The sequence below is a fragment of the Microcaecilia unicolor genome, chromosome 1 (assembly GCF_901765095.1).
Source record: "Microcaecilia unicolor chromosome 1, aMicUni1.1, whole genome shotgun sequence".
Taxonomy (NCBI): domain Eukaryota; kingdom Metazoa; phylum Chordata; class Amphibia; order Gymnophiona; family Siphonopidae; genus Microcaecilia; species Microcaecilia unicolor.
The window spans coordinates 593,138,849-593,163,094 of NC_044031.1; the positions used below are offsets into that span (position 1 = coordinate 593,138,849).

Genomic DNA, 24,246 nt, shown 5'->3' on the forward strand with positions numbered 1-24,246 from the left:
TTTTCAAGGCTTTTGGTAGTGCATTCCACAGTTGTGTGCTTATGTAGGAGAAACTGGATGCGTAAGTTGATTTGTATTTGAGTCCTTTGCAGCTTGGGTGGTGCAGATTTAGGTAAATGAGCTCTGCGCTATTGTCTCTCACTGACGCTGTTTGCCCAATGATCATGGGTGCGAAGGTAAATGCGGGCGCTAGTGGCCTCTTGCACCCACATTTACCTCTGATTATTGGGCTGTAAGTGCTGTGTTTCACTGTAAGTAAGTTTCTCTGTTACGGAAGCTGGAGCTCCTCCCATAGAAATCATTCAGCCATTTTTTTTTGGGGGGGGGGGGAGGGCTTATTTCTACGGAATCCCTATTCTAATCTGGGCCATTTTCAAACTCAATCTGGTTTTTTTTTTAACAAAGTCTGCAATTAATGTTTTCAGCTGGTCATATGTAAGGCGCACAATTATCTAGATTGTAAGCTGTTTGAGCAGGGACTGTCTTTTGTGTATGGTGTACAGCACTGCGTATGCCTTGTAGCGCTATAGAAATGATAAGTAATAGTAGTAGTCTGCTATGTTTGTCCACACTCGGATGACTGTATCTTCTTAGTATATAGTACACTGCACTGTTGAATTATCAAATAAATTGAATTATCAAATAAATTAAAGCAGAAATAGATGAACTGGCTCTAGACATGATGGGGAGTTGGGTGGTTTATCACAGAAGCTTATAGACATTGTGTGGAGGGGTTCTGATTGTGTCCTACGTTATCTAGATATTGCTTAATCTGTTGTTTTAGAAAAGTTTGCAGGACTGTCATTTTTAAGCAAATGAAAAAAAAAGTATAAATGATGTTTCCATGCCTACACTGACAGTGGAAAGTAAATGAACCATTAATTATTATCAACATCAGCCTTCCTGTATTGTTGACATGCACAACTGCACTCTGCCACGCACCCACAACTTTGTGTGATGTCAGCCTGCAGGCCTCATGATGCTTCTAAAGGAATCATTTTCACATACCCCCAGCCTCCAACCTAGCTATTTTCCTACTTCTACCTATTTCAGGAAATAGCAATCCTGGGCCACCTCTGTTTTTATGAATTCCTTTTTCCTCTTCATGGTAGGTGACACTGCTTTTACTCCTGAATATCTCATCTAAGCCAGTACATAAGAACATAAGCATCACCATACTGGGACAGACTGAAGGTCCGTCAAGCCCAGTGGCCAATCCAGGTCTAAGTACCTGGCAAGATCCTAAACAGTAAAACAGATTTCATGCTGTTTATCCTAGAAATAAGTAGTGGATTTTAAGAAGTAATTATATGTTGAGTGAAGAAATATTTTCTCTGATTTGTTTTACATTTACTACTTGGTAGCTTCATTGTGTGCCCCTTAATCCTTGTATTTTTGGAAAGAGTAAACAAGTGTTTCATCTCTATCTGTTCCACTCCACTCATTAACACTCAGAACATCCTAAACAGATGTCCATCTCACAAGTATTTTTGAACAGAATACAGACTGTTGAAAAATACTAGAAATTGATGTCCATGTGCTGGAAATGTCCAGCATAGACATCCATTTTACAACCTGAAACATCTAAATTTTGAATGGGGGGGGGGGGGGGGGGAACAAGGGACATGGACACCTGTATAGCGGCATTCTTAGAAAATGGCCACACAGACTTCCATGGAGAGCAGAGGGTCAGTTTTGAGATTAATGCACTGGACTGTAAACCAAGGGAGCCAGGGTCATAATAGGCATCTCAGAGACTTGATAGACACTGTGTTAACAGGGTACAAATTGTATCGCAGTAATAGAGAGGAACAAATTGGGGGGGGGGGGGGTGTTGTGCTATATCTTAAAGAGGGAATAGAGTCAAATAAAATAAACATTCCACATGAAACAGAACAGCATGGAATCATTATGGATAGAAATTCCATGTGTGAAAGGAAGGAATATTCTTGTAGGGCTGTACTACCGTCCACCAGGACAGAACAAATAAACAGATGAAGAACTGTTTACAGAGATCAGGAAAGCTGAAAAATTGGGCAATGCTATAATAATGGGTGATTTCAATTACCCCGATATTGACTAGATAAATGTTACATTAGGGAGTTCCAGGGAGATAAAATTTCTAGATGTAATAAACAATTGCTTCTTAGAGCAACTGGTCCAGAAACAGACAAGAGGGGAAGCCATTTTGGATCTGGTCCTTGGTGGCGTGCAGAGCATAGTGCGACAGGTGGCAGTGTTGGGTCCCCTGGGAACAGTGTATGGACTTATCTTTTAGGAAGCTAGCCAAACGTTTTTTTAAACCCTGCTAAACTAACTGCTTTTACTACATTCTCTGGCAACGAATTCCAGAGTTTAATCACAAGTTGAGTGAAGAAATATTTTCTACAATTTGTTTTAAATTTACTACTTTGTAGCTTCATTGCATTCTTCCTAGTCCTGGTATTTTTGGAAAGAGTAAATAAGCAATTCACATCTGCCTATTCCATCCACTCATTATTTTATATACCTCTATCATATCTCCCCTCAGCTGTCTGTTCTCCAAGCTGAGGAGCCCTAGCCACTTTAGCCTTTCCTCATAGGAAAGTTGTCCCATCCCCTTTATCATTTTTATTGCCCTTCTAATTCCACTATTTCTTTTTTGAGGTGTGGTGACCAGAATTGCACACAGTATTCGAGGTGCGGTCGCACCATGGAGTGATACAAAGGCATTATAACATCCTCAATTTTGTTTTCCATTCCTTTCCTAATAACACCTAACATTCTATTTGCTTATTTAGCCACTGCTACACACTGAGTAGAGGGTTTCAACGTGTCACCAACGATGACACCTAGATCCCTTTCCTGGTCGGTGACTCCTAATGTGGATCTTGCATCACATAACTATAATTTGGGTTCCTCTTTCCCACATGCATCACTTTGCACTTGCTCACATTAAACGTCATCTGCCATCCCAGTCTCTTGTAATATTTCACAATCTCTTGCGATTTAACAACTTTGAATAACTTTGTAGTCAGCAAATTTAATCACCTCACTAGTTTTTCCCATCTCTAGATCATTTATAAATTTGGTAAAAAGCAGCAGTCCCAGCACAGACCCCCTGGAGAATCCCAATATCTACCCTTCTTGCACCCACAGTTTAGCATAGAAATTGGATGTAAATGCTATGCTATAAATGGCACACAACTCAGAGAGATTGATTGATAGGGAATGAATGAGATTTTCTATTTGTAAGACCATTTCACTAGAGAATTTTTAGAGGTGCCTCTCAGATGTGGATTTTTTTCCTTCCCAGGTTTGAAGCTAAGTACTCTCTTTGTCATTGGTTCTTTACATTTTTTTTTTAGTTACATTTGTACCCCATGCTTTCCCACTCATGGTAGGCTCAATGTGGCTTACATATACAGGTACTTATTTGTATCTGGGGCAATGGAGGGTTAAGTGACTTGCCCAGAGTCACAAGGAGCTGTGCCTGAAGTGGGAATTGAACTCAGTTCCTCAGGACCAGAGTCCACCACCCTAACCACTAGGCCACTCCTCCACTCCACATTTAGCTTTCCCTTTTGAAATATATATTTTTCATTCTTCCGACATATATTATAATTACATTTTTCATGTTTATTTGATATTATCTGTGCTTATAGTCAATTTATTACTGATATATTATAGCCCCACTCCGTTTTTTACTACAGATTGGTTTAGCTATTTCACTCTGTAGGTTTTTCGGAGGTGGTGGTTGGCCCATGATTGAAGCCCTAACAGGTGTGTCCACTGAGTTGGTACACTTGGCTATTGAGGCCCTTTATTTAAATCATTTTTTGATTACAGCATAGATAATTCACATAACATATTAGAGCTTACTCTCTTTAGTTTCTTATCTTTTTTGCTCTAAGCAGATTTGTTCATTTTTTTACGCAACTCAGAGTGCCATTTATAGAATAGTGCTCTGCACGGATTTTTGCGGCCCGCAATTTACTGAATGTAGTCCATAGTGTGTACATGTAAGGGGCTTAAACGTGGTCAGAGCTCCTAATTATGCACTTACAGAATATTTCAATTTACACCCATCCCTTCTGCATTTTCCACCTGCAGTTATGCTAGGTCTATGGCTGGTATAACTGTGGCCACATAAATGTAATTTGTGTTGATACCGGGTTACACTTTTAACCCAGATTCTGTTCCAGAATAGGCTTCCACTATGTATTCTCGGGGCGTTTAAGTGGAGGCCCCCATAATGCATGAATTACCACATGCAGTTTGCACATGTCCATGCTAATATTTATTGCACTGGCTTGACATATGGAGGGAAATTTTATAAGGGGTTACGTAGGTAAAGATTATTTAAGGCACTTATTTGAAGCCTGGTTTATAAAGACAAGTGGGTACATATTTGTTTGTATAATATACTAGCATAAGTGGCAGGCACCACCTGCCTTAGAGGAAGTGTTCCTCTCGGGCAGGTGGAGCCTGCCACTTATACTTGTATTTTATATAGACAAATATGTACCCACATGTCTTTATAAGTGTTAATGTCCATGTTAATATTTGCCTAATGCATATGTAAATGATAGTATTTTTTTTAACCTTTGCGTGACAAATCATTGCCGATCGGACGGCTCTTGTGATTCAATGCTCATTGATTCATTGAGGATACCACGGTTAAAACCTTGGCTACATTGTTCTTTGTTGTTAAACAGTTCTATATCACAACAAAGATCTACTTGACCCCTGAGGCAGGTCAATTGTGCCGAAACACGGCCGTGTCAGGTCACCTTTTAGCTGTTACCAATAAAGACTGGTTGATATCCTCCTGGTTTATACCTCACTTTTTTGTTTGATTTTTGAGTATTTTATAATCTACATGTGCTCTGTGTGATCCGCTCAAACTCTGCCTCATGCATACCCACCAGCAAAATATGCACCTTCATTTCAAAGCACATATGCTTACACTGGTTAGTATTTTAGAAGGAGCCATGTATGCATTTGTTTATATTTATTGGGAGCTTGTTATACCGCCTTTTGGCACATACATCAAAGCGGTGTACCGTACTAAAACAATGAAAATGAAAAGAACTCTATTGCACAACAGGATAGGAAGAAAAATATGAGACATCAGCAAAAGAGTGGGGGGGGGGGGGGTGACAGAACAGAGAGGGCAAAGAACAGCTGACTGCCTGGAATGCTCAAGGGCTGGGACACCCCCCCCCCCCCCCCAATATGGGTAACTAGCTAAGTGCGTGCTTATGTGGCCACATAACATACCCTAAAGTGGGCAAGACCTTTACCACTGGTTATTAGTTACAATAGCCCATTTATAAATGTAAATCAGTGTTTTATGTAAAAATAGTTTATAAAAATTCTCCCGCACTTGACCATCTGTTCTACAGTATGTATAAGAACATAAAAAACATAAGAACAGCCATACTGGGTCAGACCAATGGCCTATCTAGTCTAGTATCCTGCTTCCAGCAGTGGCCAATCCAGGTCACAAGTACCTGGCAGAAACTCAAATAGTAGCAACATTCCATGCTACCAATCCCAGTGCAAGCAGTGGCTTTTCCTCCAGGAACTTGTCCAAACCTTTTTTAAACCAAGATAAGCTAATCACTGTTACTACATGCTCTGGCAATGAGTACTAAACTATTCATTGAGTTAAAAAAAATATTTTCTCCTATTCCTTTTAAAAGTATTTCCATTCATGGAGTGTCTCTAGTCTTAGAACTTTTTGAAAGAGTAAACAATTGATTTACAGGTAGATCATATTCCCCCTCAGCCATTTCTTTTCCAGGCTGAAGAGCCCTAACCTCTTAAGCTTTTCTTCATATGAGAGGAGTTCCATTCCCTTAATCATTTTAGTTGCCCTGCTTTGAACCTTTTCTAATTTGACTGTTTTTTTTGAGATATGTCAACCCAAATTGCACGGTGGCATCATAATGACACAGTAACATGGAAACAGTTGAAGCAGCTAATGCAAATAGGTGTCTTTCACTAACATCTTCATTGCTTTGTTAAAAATAAAGGGCGCGGGTTGAACTTTGGCTACCAGTTTCCTAATCTCTCTGTTCTTTTGTGGTGTCACACCTTGCACTTTACAGCTACAGAGCTACCAACGTTTCCATTGCTTAACTTTCCTTTTGAGGAATTAATAGCTCAGAAGCTTGAGGTTGTATTAGGTTGCATGCAGGCCATAAGCTCAGAACTTTCTTAATTTCTAAGTATTTGCTTTCCTGTTTCTTTTATTCAAAAGTTGCCCCTTAGACGTATATCTACTGTGCATCAGACAGAACTAATGCCTATTTTGGGAGTTTTAGGTGATAGTGTTGCATTCGTCACTGTATAAACTGCTGTACACTGCATTGGATGAATCTCTTCATAAAGGTGGTTAATAAATCCCAATAAATTACATAGATTATTGATTTGCATTTACCTGTTCCACCCTATTCAGGGTTTTATAGACTTCTATTATGTCATATCTAATCATAGGCTTTAGCCTCATCTCCTTTCCTCCAAAGCTTCTCTGTGCTTTATCCCAGGCTTTACTGAATTCTGGTCCTTGTTCAACCTCTCCCTCCTTCACTGAGTGACAATTATATATATTCATCACCTTTTCCAGGAAGTAATATTTCCTTATTTACTTGGTCTATTTTTTTGGAGTGTTCAGAATATACCCCCATTCCTTACATGAGTAAAAGTACCACGACACAAAAAGATAGGACTGGGGGAGAGTGGAGACATCAAGCAACATGCAAAGATTTCATTTTAAAATCCTGCATGTACTTTACGTTGTCAATTTGCAAAGCAGGTGAAAAGTCATACCATTGTGGAAATAACCACAGTGCCAGCCAGCTCCAAACTTTTCAAAGGAAAACTCTGCAGGGAATTTCTCTTTGAAAATTCATGTGGAGGGGCATAATCGAATGGGGCGTCCAAGTTTTCCTGAGGGAATCGTTGCAGGACGTCCCCGCGAAGGGGTGGGGAAACCCGTATTATCGAAACAAGATGGGTGGCCATCTTTCATTTCGATAATACGGCCGGGGACGCCCAAATCTCAACATTTTAGGTTGACCTTAGAGATGGTCGTCTCCGGTTTTCGGTGATAATGGAAACCGAGGACGCCCATCTCAAAAATGACCAAATCCAACTCATTTGGTCGTGGATGGAGCCAGCATTCGTAGTGCACTGGTCCCCCTGACATGCCAGGACACCAACCGGGCACCCTAAGGGACACTGCAATGGACTAACTGATGTACTAACTCAGGGGTAGGCAACTCCGGTCCTCGAGAGCTGCAGGCAGGTCAGGTTTTCAGGATATCCACAATGAATATGCATGAACTTGATTTGCATACACTGCCTCCATGATATGCAAATCTATCTCCTGCATATTCATTGTGGATATCCTGAAAACCTGACCTGCCTGTGGCTCTCGAGGACCGGAGTTGCCTACCCCTGCACTAACTGAACGGAAAAAGCCCTTCCCTTACCGATCCCTTAGCGATTCTGAAAGGAAAGGCATGCATGAAGGAAATCGCATGCAAATGAGCTGCTCACTATTAGCTCATTTGCACATGATTTCCTTCCTAAGGAGGGGAAGCCAGTGCAGAGTAGCCAAGCATTATGCGTGGCTGCTCTGCGCATGCCAAAGATGGCTTCATACATGCAGACAAGCTGCGTGTATAATAGCCAGGGCTTTTTTTGAGGGGGTACTTGGGGGTACTGAGTATCAGCACCTTTTCCATTGTCTACTAAAATTGACCCATGGTCTCTAAGTTTTAATGAAAGAGCTCAGGCTCTACACATCAATTCTGCCTTATCACTGATTCTGTGACTGGTTGCAGGGGACCTGGCTATAGTGGGGTGGATCTCTCAGTGATCACCCCACCCCTGAAAGGTTGCCTGTCATTTGATTACCGGCACCTTTTTTGCTAGAAAAAATGCACTGATAATAGCCGTCTACAACCTTAAATAAATTGCCGTCTACAACCTTAAAAAAACACAAGTCCAGGTGATGCAGTTGCAAAATGTGGGTGTTTCTGTAAGAAGGATACCTCTGCTACCCCCTTTATTTATTTGGATTTTGGATCACAAGTAGCAGCAGTGGGATTTGAACTGGCCGCCTTTGGATTGCACGACCAGTGCTCTAACCACTAGGCCACTCCTCTGCTCTGGTTTATTCCACTTCCTTGAAATTTGGCCGTCCCTGTGTGTGTGTGGGGGGGGGGGGGGGCAGTTCAGGACTTCCAAAATGTTTGAAAGAAGGACGTCCACGCCTTTGCTATGCCTCCGCTGACACACACATACCTCCCCCCCTCCCAGGGACCTGCATACTGCTGCGATGGACCTGAGTATGACATTTCAGGCTGGCAAAAAAAGATTTTAAAGTTGTTGTTTTCAGGGTGGAGGGGGTTAGTCACCACTGGGGGAGTCAGGGGAGGTCATCCCCGATTTCCTCCGGTGGTCAGTTCGGGCACCTTTTTGAGGCTTGGTCGTAAGAAAAAATGGACCAAGTAAAGTCGCCCAAGTGCTCGTCAGGGATGCCCTTCTTTTTTCCATTATTGCTCGAGGCACGCCCCAGTCCCGCCTTCGCTACGCCTCCGACAGGCACCCGGGAACTTTGGTCAACCCCGCGATGGGAAGCAGTTGGGGACGCCCAAAATCGGCTTTCGATTATGCCAATTTGGGCGACCCTGAGAGGACACCCATCTCCCGATTTGTGTTGAAAGGTGGGCGCCCTTCTTTTTCAAAAATAAGCCTGTTAGTCTGCCAGGAGTGCAGGGCCTTTAACATTTTCCCTATATGTGTACCTTTTGAAGTATTTGAATGTAACAGAGTAAATGAAAGCAGATAGAGATCAGTATGAGCCATCTAGTCCGCCCAGCGAGCTGGCTCAAGTTGTATCTGCCACTTCGCAGGCTCCACCTCTCTAAGGGGCCCTTTTACAAAATGGCAGTAAGCTCAAAGTGGGCTTACTGCATGCTATCCCAGAACTACCGCCGGCCCAACGCGGCCACCAGCGGTATTTCTGACTTGAGAACGCACCATTTCCAACTCTTCTGAATTATTTTTTTTATAACACGGCACAATCCGCAGTAATTGCCGCATGCTGCCCTGTTTTCTGCCAGATTACAGCGGGAGCCCTTACCACCACTTCAATAGGTGGCGGTAAGAGCTGTCCACCGCATGGCCACACGGGAAGAGTTATCTTACCCCATGGCCATTTTTTGGGGGGAGGGCATTTTACCCACTACGGTAAAAAGGGCCTTGGCGTGTGTGAAAAACGGCCCCGGCCGCTAACCCAGGGCCCTTTTTCCCGCAGCTTAGTAAAAGGAACCCTATGTCTTTGTTTAGGGTTGTATCTGATGATCCAGTAGGTTATACCCCTTTATGGCTTTTTTTGGGGGGAGCAATGAAAAGCATTTAAGTTGTGTTTTGATTCCATCTTCTTGGTATACAGGGGTCCTTTTTTGTTTATCCCATACCTTTTTGAATTCCATCACTGTTTTTGTCCCCACTACCTCTGCCAGGAGGACATTCCAGGCATCCACTACCCTTTCTATGAAAAAGGATTTTCTGATGGTTACTTTCAAGTTTACCTCGTCACAGTTTTATATCTTGTTCTCTCATTCTATAGCTTCCCCGTCTTTGAAAAAGATTTCTTGTTCATGAATACCTTTCAAGGACAGTACAGTCTCGATTAGCCAACCTTCACTGATCCAACCATCCAGCATATCTGACAGACCCCCATTGACATCACGCAGCTTCCGAATCCAGGACCCTACTTTTACCACTGTAGTAAGCCAGGACCCTGCTTTTACTGCTTTTGTTTCTGCATTGTTTGAGGGGTTACCATTGCTTTCCATATTATCCGACTTTTCATTTATCCAGCAATGAGTTGGTCTCATTTAGGTCAGATAATCAAGACTTTACTGTATTTCAGCATCTCTCCCCTGTTTCTCCTTTCCTTTAAGGTATATATAGTCACATCTCCTCTTACCATTTTGATCACTTTCCTTTGAACTACTTCAAGCCTTTTTATTTCGTTAGTGAGATGTGACCTCCCAAACCGAATATAGTACTCCAAGGGGGCCTAAATGTCATTGATATTTATGTAACATGTGAAGGGGCATAATCGAACGGAAACGTCTATCTCCATGGGCGTTTATCTCCGAGAACGGGTCTGTGAAGGGGCGGACCAAACCGTATTTTCGAAAAACATGGACGTTTATCTTTTTTTCAGCTGGGCGTTTTTGTTTTTCAGCGATAATGGAAACCGAAAGCGCCCAGCTCAAAAACGAATAACTCCAAGACATTTATTCGTGGGAGGGGCCAGGATTCGTAGTGCACTGGTCCCCCTCACATGCCAGGACACCAACCGGGCACCCTAGGGGGCACTTTTACAAAAAAAAAAAAAAAAGGTAAAACAGCTCCCAGGTGCATAGCACCCTTCCCTTGGGTGTTGAGCCCCCCAAATCCCCCTCAAAACCCACTGCCCACAAGTCTACACCATTACTATAGCCCTAAGGGGTGAAGGGGGGCACCTACATGTGTGTACAGTGGGTTTGGGGGCGGTTTGGAGGGCTCCCATTTACCAGCACGTGTAACAGGTGGGGGGGGATGGGCCTGGGTCCACCTGCCTGAAGTCCACTGCACCCCCTAATCACTGCTCCAGTGACCTGCATACTGCTGCCAGGGAGGTGGGTATGACATTTGAGGGTGAAAATAAAAAGTTGTGAGACGGCATATTTTGTAGTGGGAGGGGGTTTGTGACCACTGGGGGAGTCAGGGGAGGTCATCCCCGATTCCCTCCAGTGGTCATCTGGTCATTTAGGGCACTTTTTGGGGCCATATTCGTGGAAAAACAGGGTCCAGGAAAAGTGCCCTAAATTCTCGCTAAAAACGCATTTTTTTTTCCATTATCGGCGAAAGGCGCCCATCTCTGATCGCCCGATAACCACGCCCCAGTTCCGCCTTCGACACGCCCCCATCAACTTTGTCCACATCCGCGACGGAATGCAGTTGAAAACGTCCAAATTCGGCTTTCGATTATACCGCTTTATTCGTTTTTGTGAGACAAACATCTATCTCCCGATTTGGGTCACAATATAGGCGTTTTTCTATTTCAATTATAAGCAGGATAGTATTCTGTAAGTTATGTGTGTAAGTATTGCCCATGCTCTAAGTTCTGCTCATGCATACAGCTCCCTTGCAAATACACATGAACCCACCCCCAATGCGCCATCATTTCCAGTGCTACAAAAATAAATAGTGACAGTGTGTACCCGGCATTAATCAGGCAATGCTGCACAATGCCCAGTTACTTCCGGGTTAGCACAGGAGGCCTTGCTGCCACCTCAATGGGTAGTGGTGAGGTGGCGGCAAGGGTTCCCCCCAAAAAAGGCATTGCGGCAAGTGCTTCATTTGCTACACAGCCATTTCCTGAAAAAAAAAAGAAAGACCTACCTTTTACCTGCTGTGGTAAAAGGGGATCTTGGCGCACAATGATGCCAGCGCAGGTCCCCTTTTGCCGCAGCTTGGTAAAAGGGGCCCTTAGTGCACCATTTTTAGAATTTCCCCCATGTGCTGCTATCCATTCATGTTAATTTTATAAATTGGGGGGGGGGGGGGGGGTGATCAATGCAGGCTGCTGTTAAGAGGTTATTTTACCACATCATGCTATTTTAGCACAAGGTTCGATTTTATGCAACATCCTTGTGCTAAAATAACATGACGTGGTAAAATAGCCTACGTTGATAACTTTTCCCCTTAATACAACTGCACAACTTCGGTTTTTTGTATAAAAAATACATTCTGAAAGTGTGCACCTTGTTTTATATGGTCTGTAAAAAGATGTTTCCAGGGGTATAGCAAAGTCAGGGTTACAGTGTACCCTAACTTCTGAGCAGGTGTAAGCACGTACATCTTCATTTACGCTCTCTTGGAACTGGTTCTGGGAGCCTATCTTATAAAATAGTGCAATTTTGTACTCTTCACTTAGGTGTCCTGTTATAAAATCAAGATCATTGTGCCATGACCATGCAGGCACTATTCATTTAGTTTAGGTCTTTTCTGTTGTGGCTAATAAGGTGCACTGTTTCTCAACAGATGCACTATTAACAATGCAACACAGAAAAGAGAATTTCAATACAGAATAACAATACAACACAACAAAAGCTAAAAAGATGTCTTGCCTGTGCACCCTACCCAATAGCAGAATTATGCATTTACCACATGTTTGACTAGTTTGCACATACTTTTCCTGGGGCAGATACCAATTTATTTTCAAAGCAAAAGTATGTCCATACTTCTCATTTGAAAATTACTGCCAAGAAATCTTTGCACTTGCATTTATACATATGCATTTTCAAGAGGTGGGTATAAATGCAAATCCTCCCCAATCTAGACCCTGGGAATACCTCCACTCAGTATAGGTGAAGTTACCCGTCTACAGTTTACACATATATCAAAGGTGCAATTTTGTAACCACCTATTTCTCTACATCAAATACTATCTTATGTCCAGAAATGTTTTTTTTTAATTGTTCTCTATGGAAATTAGGGATGTCACCAGTGCTCAGCTCTAGGCTCTCGATGGCAGAATATTGTAATGAGCTTGTAAGTCTTAGCAAGTAGTTCTTGCCAGCTCTGCTCCATCGATCAGATAAGCTTTGGTTTCAAACATTTTAACACAGGGTCCCTGCCCCTTCCAGAGTATCACTACCTTTTCTAAAGACTTGGGGAGAGATTTTGTGTCATGCTCTGTATTTATACAGTTCTAGCAAAGGGTTCTGGTGATCTTATACGAATGCTGTGTTTCCTCATACGCTCAGTTCTTATACCAATTTTTAAAAAACTGCTTACCTGTTAGACACGGAGCAATGATTTCTGGTACAGGAGGTGCAGTTTTCATAACATTTCCCATTTTTTTCTTTATTCTCCCAAATTTCTAATCTGGCTAGGAGACAAAAAAGAAAGATTTTTTAAAAAATTAAGAACACCTGGCAGAGTTTGAGGGAGAAAGGAAATTCAAACCATATGAAGTCACCTTTTGAAACCCTATGGCATGCTCTCTGGAGTTTGGGTATTTAAAAGTGTATCAAAGCTTTTGTTGTAAAAACTGAACTTTTAAAACTGTAATGATTTATCAGAGGAAAGACAGTAGGCCACAAATAGGGAAGTTGATAACAGATATTTCGCAAAACTTTCCATCATCCCTCCCCCCCCCCCCCCCCCCCAACTCAGTGGACTAGAACGTTGCATCACCATGTCTATTCATTTTTCTTTTCTGCTTTTCTGAAGTTAAACAGGTCTTGGTTGTCTTAAAATAAAACTTGTGTGGAAAAGAACAACAGTAAGTTGATAAAAAGAAAAGTTCATTTATTTATCCACTACGCTTGTTCCAGGTTATTAAAAACAGATGCCAGACATGGCCATGTTTTACCAAGGGCTGCTTCAGGGGCATACAAAATAGCAACTGGTTCTAAAATCCAACCTTGACCAACTAGTAAAATCAGCGTCTTCAACCTGAGCTGCAGTATAGTGAACCTTTTTATCAGCTTACTGCTGTTCTTTTCCATTTTGGATCTTGTTAGCCGGTTGCCTTGTTGCTTTTTGAGACCCTTAAAATAAATCTTGCATCATTTTTGCTATTCTGTAAATATCCACTGAGCCTACGCAGTGCATATTTGCAAGAGCGGCATACAGAGGGTCGCAGCATGGGCAGGATATAGGCGGAGCTCCCATTTATGCACATAACTTACAGAATGCTGCGTGTTAAGCGCTACCCAGCTGCACTTAGGCACTCACACTGACACCAGCTCTCTGGTAGATTGTGCACTGGTAAATTTGTTTTCCAAGCCAGGAACACTGTGGGAATAATTCTATAACTGGCTGCCACAATTTAGGCATCTAAATGCTGCTCACTTAAGGGCCCTTTTACTAAGCTGCGGTAAGTCGTGGGTAGCGTGCGCCAAATCAACACTACCGCTGATTACAGTGGGCACCCGGCAGTAATTTTGAAGTTTGCATGTGCTGATTCCTGAGGTAGAAAATATTTTTCTATTTTCTACCACGGGGGCATTTGCAGTAGTAATTGGTAGCGTGACCACATTAGCACGCGCTACCTGATTACCGCTAAAGTAGCATGTGAGCCCTTACTGCTAGGTCGATGGGTGGCCATAGGAGCCAACTTTTCAAAATTATTTGGGGTGCTAAACCCAATGGAAATAACCCCTCCTTGGACACATACAAGGAATTTTCTCAATATTGGGGGTGCTCAAGCACCCACAGAGTCAGCTCCTATGTGGGTGGCGGTAAGCACTCAGGTAGTAAATAGCCATGCACTGCTTTTAATTTTAGCACATGGCCATTTACCTGTCCACTAAAAAAAGCCCTCTTTCCCAGCTGCTGTAAAGAAATGGCCCAGCGCATGCCAAATTCATGCATCCAGACGACTGCAGGCCACTTTTTACTGTAGTTTAGTAAAAGGGCCCCATGAGTGTTAATTCTACATGGTGTCTAGAAAAAACAGGACCCCTAACATTTTTCCAAATAACCCAAAAATATCCTACTACTGCTGCATGAAATTCGAGACATTTCTGAGTACTTTATTTTCCAACAGGATGGAGCTCCAGTACATTGAGCTCACAAAACAGTTGAGCTCTTAATTAATGAAATCCCAGAATTCTTTGAGGCAACAAAGTGTTTGTACATTTGATCATATGCAGTCATACAGATAAACAAATAAGTACCTGTATATGTAAGCCACATTGAGCCTGCCATGAGTGGGAAAGCGTGGGGTACAAATGTAACAAAAAAAAAGAGTAATGGAAAACAATTGACAAATCAGAGAGAAGTGTTCAAAGAGTCCACAGGGACCAAATGGCATTTTTCTTAATTATTGAACCTGTGAGTTTAGCTAAGGCAAGTTCATATTTGTGAGTGTTCGTTGAGCAATGAAGAGTTTTTGTGAGTATCATTTGTTGAGAAGTAGTGATTAATATATCAAACAGTGACTTGAGGTGGCAGGATAGATGCATGACCTAAAATGTAAAAATAACCCCTGGTAATGTTAATGGGGTATCAGTTTGAAATATCTTACAAATGGTTTTCCATATTGTCTTCCAAAAGGATAGCTCTATGGTACAAAAACAACATTGACTGTAAAAAGTTAGCTGCTGATAAGGGTCTGATTAAAGTCGGCCAGAGTTTAATATGCAGGTCTTCAGTGATGGTATAGTCAATGTCCTTTTCCCATATATGCAAAAGAGTGTTGCTGTTTTTCTACTGGTGTCATAGAAAAATTTTGTATATAGATGAAGCAGCATAACCATTGCTAATCAGGGATTCAGAGAGCTGCAAAATGGAAGGGTTAGTACAAGTAACAGATTTCAAAAATGCAGATTTATTTAGACAATAAGAAAGTTGATTCCACAAAAGCTGAGATGAGGAAAGGTGAAATTTAGTCTGTAGCTCTTGGAAGGATATTACAGTATAAGAATCACAGTTATATACATCTTTAATATATTGTATATTACATTTAAACCATACTTTCCAAAAAAAAGTGGTGTTATTAATATGAAAATTGGGGTTGTTCCATAGTGAGGCGTATTGTGAGCAGTTGAGAGGATGGTCTAGAATACTATCTAATGAATCTATACAAGATTGAGTATGAGTGAGTATAGAATTTTATTTTAAAAGTGTGTTCAATGAAGAAATGGTGAGGGAGTGTAAAGGAATGAGATGTGTTAAAGATTGTTCAAGAAGAAGCCATATGGGAGAGTAGTCACTTTCAAAAGGAAACCAACGACAGCCTTGTTGGGCAATCAAAGCCTTGTGATATAGGAGGAAATCAGAAAACATAACTCCAAATTTTTCTTTGGGTGTCTTTAGATTTGTGAGAGAAATTCTAATTTGTTTAGGCTCCCAAAGGAAGGAGGATAGAAGTTTTTCAACATGTTTATAAAAGGAGGAGCTTAAAAAGAGCAGGAATCATACTAAGTATGAAATTTATTTGGGGGGTGGTATCATCATTTTAATAGTTTTGAGCTTGCCGTACGTGGAGAGGCATAATCGAAAGAGACGTCCAAGTTTTGTTGAGGACGTCCTCGCAAAACTTCCCGATGGACGGGTGGGGAAACCTGTATTATTGAAACAAGATCGACTTCCATCTTTCGTTTCGATAATACGGTCAGGGAGGTCCAAATCTTGAAATTTAGGTCGTCCTTAGAGATGGTCGTCCCTAGACTTGGTCGTTTCTGATTTTCGGCGATAATGGAAACCAAGGACGCCCATCTCAGAAACGATCAAATGCAAGCCCTTTGGTTGTGGGAGGAGCCAGCATTTGTAGTGCACTGGTCCCCCTGACATGCCAGGATACCAATCGGGCACCCTAGGAGGCACTGCAGTGGACTTCATAAAATGCTCCCAGGAACATAGCTCCCATACCTTGTGTGCTGAGCCCCCCCATAACTCCCTAAAACCCACTACCCACAACTGTTCACCTCTACCATAGCCCTTACAGGTGAAGGGGGGCACCTAGATATAGGTACAATGGGTTTCTGGTGGGTTTTGGAGGACTCGCTGTTTCCTCCACAAACGTAACAGGTAGGGAGGGGGATGGGCCTGGGTCCACCTGCCTGAAGTGCACTGCACCCACTAAAACTGCTCCAGAGACCTGCATACTGCTGTCATGGAGCTGAGTATGACATCTGAGGCTGGCAAAAAATATTTTTAAAGATGTTTTTTGAGGGCAGGAGTGGGGGAGTAAGGGGATTCTCTTCTGTGGTCATCTGGTCATTTCGGCCACCTTTTTGTGCCTTGGTCGTAAGAAAAACAGGACCAGATAAAGTCGTCCAAGTGCTCGTCAGGGGCGCCCTTTTTTTTCCATTATGGGTTGAGGACGTCCATGTGTTAGGCACGCCCAAGTCCCGCCTCTGATACGCCCCCTTGAACTTTGGCCGTCCCTGCGACAGAAAGCAGTTGGGAAAATCCAAAATCGGCTTTTGATTATACCGATTTGGACGACCCTGTGAGAAGGATGCCCATCTTCCGATTTGTGTCGAAAGATGGGCATTCTTCTTTTTCAAAAATGAGCCTTCAAGTGATATAGAGAGGGTGCCAAATTTTAAAAAAATTTATTATATTTTCACCATTATTTTGAATGGTTTCCTGGACTGAAGTATAAAGCTCAATTCCTAAATACTTGATTTTGTTAGGGGACCAGTCTAACCCAAATTGTCGAACTTCAGAAGTAGCATGAACATTAAGTGCGATTACTTCAATTTTGGATTGATTGATTTTTATAGTCAGAAAATAGGGAAAAAATTTTAATTAACAAAAATAGAGCTGGTAAAGAGGATGATGGATTTGTAATATATAATAGAATATCGTCAACATAAGCTGTAACCTTAAAATGGAGATTTTGATAAGATAATCCTGTAATACTAGATGAGGAATTAATTGCTATTATATGTGGCTCCAAAGCAAGATTAAATAGATATGGGGAAAGCGGATATCCTTGTCGTGTACCTCTATTGAGGGTAATATAGTCTGAGAGGAAGTTGTTTGCAATAATTCTAGCAGTAGGATTAGTGTAAAGGACTTTAATGTTATCAATGTATTCAGTTGGGGCTCCAAACCAGTGCAAAACTGAGAATAAATATAGCCATTCCACCCTGTCAAAAGCCTTCTCCGCATGTAGTGAGAGGGCTATGACAGGATTCGGATGGGATTTGGCAAGATGTAGAAAATGAAAGAATAATCTAGAATTATCTGAAATAAGCCTATTGGGCATGAATCCCACTTGACAAGGGGATATGACCCTACCAATTATTTTCTTTAATCTGTTAGACAAAATTTTGGCATATAATTTATAATCTGAGTTTTGTAAGGAAATAGGCTTATAATTCTGTACGAATTGTGGGTCTTTGTTTGGTTTGGGTATAACTGTTATCACAGCTTCTGAGAAAGGCTTTTTATGAACATCATTAGGAGAAAGATCATTAATAATTTAATGAGTATAGGGGATAACAAGCTTTTCAAAAGCTTGTAGCATTCAACTGGATATCCATCAGGACCCGGTGCTTTGCTGGACGGGAGGTCCTTGAGGGCTTGTAGAAGATCATAGAAACATGACGGCAGATAAAGGCCATATGACCCATCCAGTCTGCCCATCCTCTGTAACCCCTAATTCTTCCTGTTCCTAAGCGATCCCACATCCTTATCCCATGCCTTTTTAAATTCTGGAACAGTCCTTGACTCCACCACCTTCACCGGGAGGCCATTCCATGCCTCCACCACCCTTTCTGTGAAATAATACTTCCTTAGGTTACTTCTAAGCCTATTACCTCTTAACTGACAATGGTTAGGCCGATGAAGATTTGGGTGCTAAAGTTATTGCCACAGAAATCATGACTGGGCAATGAGTACCACTGAGGCAAATGGAAAATAACTGAAAAGAGCGTGTAGAGTATTGTGAATACCCGATGAAGCAGGTGGAGGGAAAAGGCCATCTAGGACCGAATCATTTGATGAGAAAATAATAGAGCAGGCGAAGGTGGAATTGCTTAGCATTTCTTACAAAGAAAGACAGGTGTTTCCCTCATGCTGTGCCCCTGCTCTGGTTGCTGCCTTGTCTTGTTTCTCTGGTCTTCCCTCTCACTTTCTTCAGTGTTTGTCTAATTCTCTTACTCTTTCAGCTGTTAGCATTTCTGCTGGTAGTCTATTCCAGGCATTCACTTCTCTCTCAGTAGGAAGAGGATTTTCTCACAGTCTTCCTCTTTTAGTGCCATGTCATGATGGTTCAATACAGTTCAGAGTATCATTTTCTCACGTTTCAATGACTGACCTGTTCTTACGAATGCTAGCGGAGTTGATTAGCACAAAAGTGATGTGGTTATGCCTTTCCCCAGAGACAGCTATGTGGTTAGTGAGTTGGGATGTGCACAGCCAGAATAAAGTTTGGTTAATCTTTGTTTTAAATTAACATTTTGTGATTTTAGCTTCTTTTGTGTGTTTTTCCACACATTCATCTTAACTGTGTGCCCTTTGTGCATGCAACAACTTTTTTGCATGTACAGCTTGTATGTGCATTAATTCATAGGCAAATGTGTGCACAAGTGGTATGTGTACACAACATTTTTTAGGCTCAAACAAACCAAGTACACTGCAACAAATGCATACCCCTCACAGTGAACAATGAATGCATACCCCTCAAGTGAGTGAAAGCACTTTCTCTCTTGTAAAAACAACAGTGAACCAGCTTATCCAGTCAACAATAGGGACATTTTGTTTCATGTGTCTCAGATGTGTAATTCCTACCTTGTGATTTGGGTTTACCATTGGTTCTAGAAGTTGCACTCTCATTTCTTATCCCTCAGTCATCCTGTTTGCATCAATAATTTTTCCCTTCTTGTGGTTATAGGAAGAGTGTGGCCTCTCAGTGAAATTCTTTCCGTTTGACAGTGGCAGTGTAGGATGTGCATGTAGTTTCTGACCAATCACCTTGCAGAGATTTAAAAAGGGGAGGTAGAAATGTCCCCTTTTGTATCTATGGATTAAATCCTAGTGCACTTGGCAAATTTAATTCTCATACTGATTCTTCTTAATCCTTAAGAACCCTCTTTCAGTGCATTGATAATTAATTCATGTGACAACTGTAAGTGAACCTGCATGGCTGATATCCTAAAAGGAAGCCACCTTGCCTTATATCACAGTAACAGTAAGTTCAGTCTAACAAAAATATGCATTCATTGAATGCTGTACGCACACTGTTGGGTATCAGCAGCCAAGTGGAAAAAACTGAGGAGGCTGTGTGGTCTAATGGTTAGGCCTGATGAATGATAATCAGAAATACACAACTTCTGAACAGCTCCTCTGCCACTGACTCTCTATGACACCTTAAGAAAGTCACACTGAAACTGATGTAGTAAGGGAAAAATGTCATGACTGGTTCTTGAGCGCCTGAAAAACAGTGGTGGTGGTTCAGGAAAGGGGGAGAAAAACAAAGGTTTGCAAATACTTTTATTGAAGAATGACTCTACTCAGCCAAGTTTCAGCAACAGCCTTTGTCAAGGGTTACCAACCAACTGTTACCAATATAGTCTTCAAACTGAAATCAAAAGGGCATAATGGTGAGATGTAGTTCCTGTTTGAGGACTGTTCCAGTTTCTTAAAAGAAGAGTATGTATGGACCTATTGCTCCTTTGAGTTTACTTTGAAGACTATGTGGGTAACATTTGGCTATTCCTGACAAAGGCTGTTGCCGAAACTTGGCCAAGTAAGATCATTCTTCAATAAAAGTCTTTATGAACCTTTGGCTTTCTCCTCCTTTCCTGGACCTTTGGCTGCTTTTACAGAGGTTTTCTCGTTTCCTACGACAGGTGCTTTGTCTGCTAAATTGTGTGTTATTTGGGTTTTCCGAGGACAAGAAGGTTTAGTAATTTTCACAAATGGGTGACACTGACCCATGTCACCCAGTCCGGGACTTATAATGAGTATAAGTAGAGCTTTGTGGAGCATGACACATGCTCCACCACGCATGCGTATGTGCCATCCCACTCACAACAAGTCTCCTCAGTTCTTTTTCTACCATGGTGAGGACAGGTGGGGTTTTTTTTTTACTGTTTCCTCGCATTGCTCTGTCCTAAAGAGCTCATGCCTTTTGGTGATTTTTATCATCCAAAATTGTGTTCCCAGTTGTGGAACCCTTTTTTGTCTTTCCCTTATATTTTTATTTTACCTGGTTTTAAGTTTCCTTTCTTTTTTGTCGTCGTTCAGCCGCTTTTAGGACTTCACCTTAGCTGGGAATTTTCCCTTTGTTTTTTGCCGTGCCTTGCCCCTTTTTCAGGCACCATCGCTTCATTTAATTTAGCTGAGAAAGATTTTCCTTCTGTGCCCACGAAGATTCCTAATGGCTTTAAGCACTGTACCCGGTGCAGCTGGATGATCTCTGAGAAGGTCATCCATTCTTGTATCTACAGTGTCTTTGGCCCGACCATAGCCCCACTAACTGTGTTCTCTGTCTTTGCATGAACAAGAGAACCCAGATTCCCAGAAAGGCTCAATGAGATAAGATTTTTGGAACCAAGTCGGTTCCTCGAAGTCGGCATCGGCATCGAGGTCTGAGGCATCAGCATCAACGTTGAGCAGCACACCAGCATCGGGAGTGTTGGTAAGCATGGCTGCTGCTAGACCCTTAGATACTGGGAGCAGTGAAGCATCGGGTGGGTCTCCACCTGCCTCGAGGCCTCCTGTTGTGCAGGGCCCCTGGGACTGTTCATCATCAGACCTACCCTGAGGCGCCATGGGGATTCAACGTCGTCCTCATCGGCTCAGTGACACGCTTCGGATGAAGGCCAAGAAGCATCATCATCAGTCGCCCTCAACACATGGTGCCAGGAACTCCTGGCGTCGAAGGATTCGGCAACTGAGAAGCAAAGTTAGGTACCAAACAGATCCACTCTTAGCTAGTATTCATCAATTAATGCTCCATGCAGAGCAACCTTTGCTGAATACTAGCTTAGCATGCATCTCGTGCCTAACTTTGGGCGCTGTACTTATGCCTGCTGAAACCTGGTGTAAATCCTGGCATACAACTAATAGAAGTTGGGCTTGGATATGTCCCTATTCTATAACATCCTGGGAACGCCTCTGACCCGCCTCCTTTTGAGTTGTGCATTATATAATATAGTCATACTGACATGGAATTGGGCATGGAAAAAATCCACACGCAACTTCTAATTATTGACAATTAGCTGCTTGTTAACTCTACATTTTGTGTTTTAATACCTAATTAGTTTTGCAGATCTGTGATCTGTATGCAAATTTCCACACCCAATTTTGGACAACTTATATCCAGGGGCAACTTTCCATTATGGAAAGAGTTCCTATTGCTCACCCTCTGGGTGCCTAATTCTAGGCAGCTTCTATATACAGCACCATAAAAATCATCACCGAAAAAATACACCTAGTTGTATTCTATAAACTACACCTAAAGTTAAGCACGGTTTATAGAATACTAGTAAAAAAGGCCCATTTCTGACACAAATGAAACGGGCGCTAGCAAGGTTTTCCTCGGAGTGTATATGTTTGAGAGTGACTGTGTGTGAGAGAGAGAGTGAATGTGCGAGTGTGTGTGTGTGTGAGAGAGAGAGTGTGGGTATGAGTGTGTCTGTGAGAGAGAGTGTGTGTGTATGAGAGAATGAGAGTGTGTGCAAGTGCGTATGTGAGACACAGTGTGAGAGAGAGTGTATTTCACACAGATACGCGCCTTCTGTCTCGCTGCACCCTACGCCTGGAATAAACTTCCTGAGCCCCTACGTCTTGCCCCATCCTTGGCCACCTTTAAATCTAGACTGAAAGCCCACCTCTTTAACATTACTACTACTACTACTATTTAGCATTTCTATAGCGCTACAAGGCATACGCAGCGCTGCACAAACATAGAAGAAAGACAGTCCCTGCTCAAAGAGCTTACAATATAATAGACAAAAAATAAATAAAGTAAGCAAATCAAATCAATTAATGTGAATGGGAAGGAAGAGAGGAGGGTAGGTGGAGGCGAGTGGTTACGAGTCAAAAGCAATGTTAAAGAGGTGGGCTTTCAGTCTAGATTTAAAGGTGGCCAAGGATGGGGCAAGACGTAGGGGCTCAGGAAGTTTATTCCAGGCGTAGGGTGCAGCGAGACAGAAGGCGCGAAGTCTGGGGTTGGCAGTAGTGGAGAAGGGAACAGATAAGAAGGATTTATCCATGGAGTGGAGTGCACGGGAAGGGGTGTAGGGAAGGACGAGTGTGGAGAGATACTGGGGAGCAGCAGAGTGAGTACATTTATAGGTTAGTAGAAGAAGTTTGAACAGGATGCGAAAACGGATAGGGAGCCAGTGAAGGGTCTTGAGGAGAGGGGTAGTATGAGTAAAGCGACCCTGGCGGAAGACGAGACGGGCAGCAGAGTTTTGAACCGACTGGAGAGGGGAGAGGTGACTAAGTGGGAGGCCAGCAAGAAGCAGATTGCAGTAGTCTAAACGAGAGGTGACAAGGGTGTGGATGAGGGTTTTGGTAGAGTGCTCGGAAAGAAAGGGGCGGATTTTACGGATGTTGTAAAGAAAGAAACGACATTGCTTTTGGCTCGTAACCACTCGCCTCCACGTACCCTCCTCTCCTCCTTCCTGTACACATTAATTGATTTGATTTACTTACTTTATTTCTTGTCTATTAGATTGTAAGCTCTTTGAGCAGGGACTGTCTTTCTTCTATGTTTGTGCAGCGCTGCTTATGCCTTGTAGCGCTATAGAAATGCTAAATAGTAGTAGTAGATACAGTGTGTGCGAGAGAGAGAGAGAGTGTGTGTGAGACACAGACTCTTTGTGAGACTGAGTGTATGAAACCAAGAGAGTGTGTGAGTGACTGTGTGACACATAGAGAATGAATGTGATACAATGTGAGACATAGAGTGTGTGAGAGACTGTGTGAGAGTGAGAGAAAGACATTGACTGTGTGAGAGAGTGTGTGTGTGACAGAGATACCTCCCCCCCCCCGGTGTCAGGCCCCGCCCCCTCCCTCCCTCTCTCTGGTGTCAGGCCCTCCCCCTCTCTCTCTGGTGTCTGAGCATTACTGTGCAAGACGCTGAGCTCTGGCTGTGCTTCAAGGAACTGACCAATCCTATTTAATAGAATGCACCTCCAACATTCTGAAGCCGAGAAACCTTGTGTGGTTGGTCACTTCTGCTTGTGATGAACCCGGAAGTAGGTGATGTCAATTCAGGAGATGGATACAGAGAGCAGGAATGCCTCAGCCATGCAGTCAGCTTCAGAATGTTGGAGGTGCGTTTTATTATATAGGATGCCTAGCAACCGTCCACGTGACTAAATATAGTCACAGGTATTTATGCCAAGTAAAATGGTATAAATGCCAGTGACTAAGTTAGGCAAGGAGCGAGTGTATTCTATATCAGTGCACATAGATTTTAGAAACCCCTACCACCCGCCCATGCCATGCCCATGGCCACTCCCCCTTTTGTCTGCATTTTAGAATTTACGTGCAACTCTTTACAGAATACGTTAGCAAGGTTTGTGTGTAAATTCTAATTAATGCCAATTAGTGTCAATAATTGCCTGTGAATATTTTTCCTATGTGAATGACTGTGGGATCCTTTGAAATGTGTTGGCACAGTTTGCAGCTAGATATAGTAACTTAGTAGATGACGGTAGAGAGAGACCTGCACGGTCCATCCAGTCTGCCCAACAAGATAAACTCA

At 42.4% G+C, this 24,246-nt stretch overlaps 2 protein-coding genes across 3 annotated transcripts in view; one reads left to right on the plus strand and one right to left on the minus strand.

Moving 5' to 3' along the window:
• The window catches only part of TG (thyroglobulin), a 429,523-nt gene that overhangs the window by 308,253 nt on the left and 97,024 nt on the right, over window positions 1-24,246 (plus strand).
• The window catches only part of SLA (Src like adaptor), an 82,837-nt gene that overhangs the window by 44,064 nt on the left and 14,527 nt on the right, over window positions 1-24,246 (minus strand). For both annotated transcript variants that reach the window (XR_003943847.1, XM_030219386.1), the window contains exon 2: window positions 12,855-12,948. Coding sequence is in view for 1 of the 2 variants with exons in the window: in XM_030219386.1 (XP_030075246.1) it covers window positions 12,855-12,915 (61 nt within the window). In the remaining variant the exon portion in view is untranslated. The remainder of the gene's footprint in view (window positions 1-12,854; window positions 12,949-24,246) is intronic.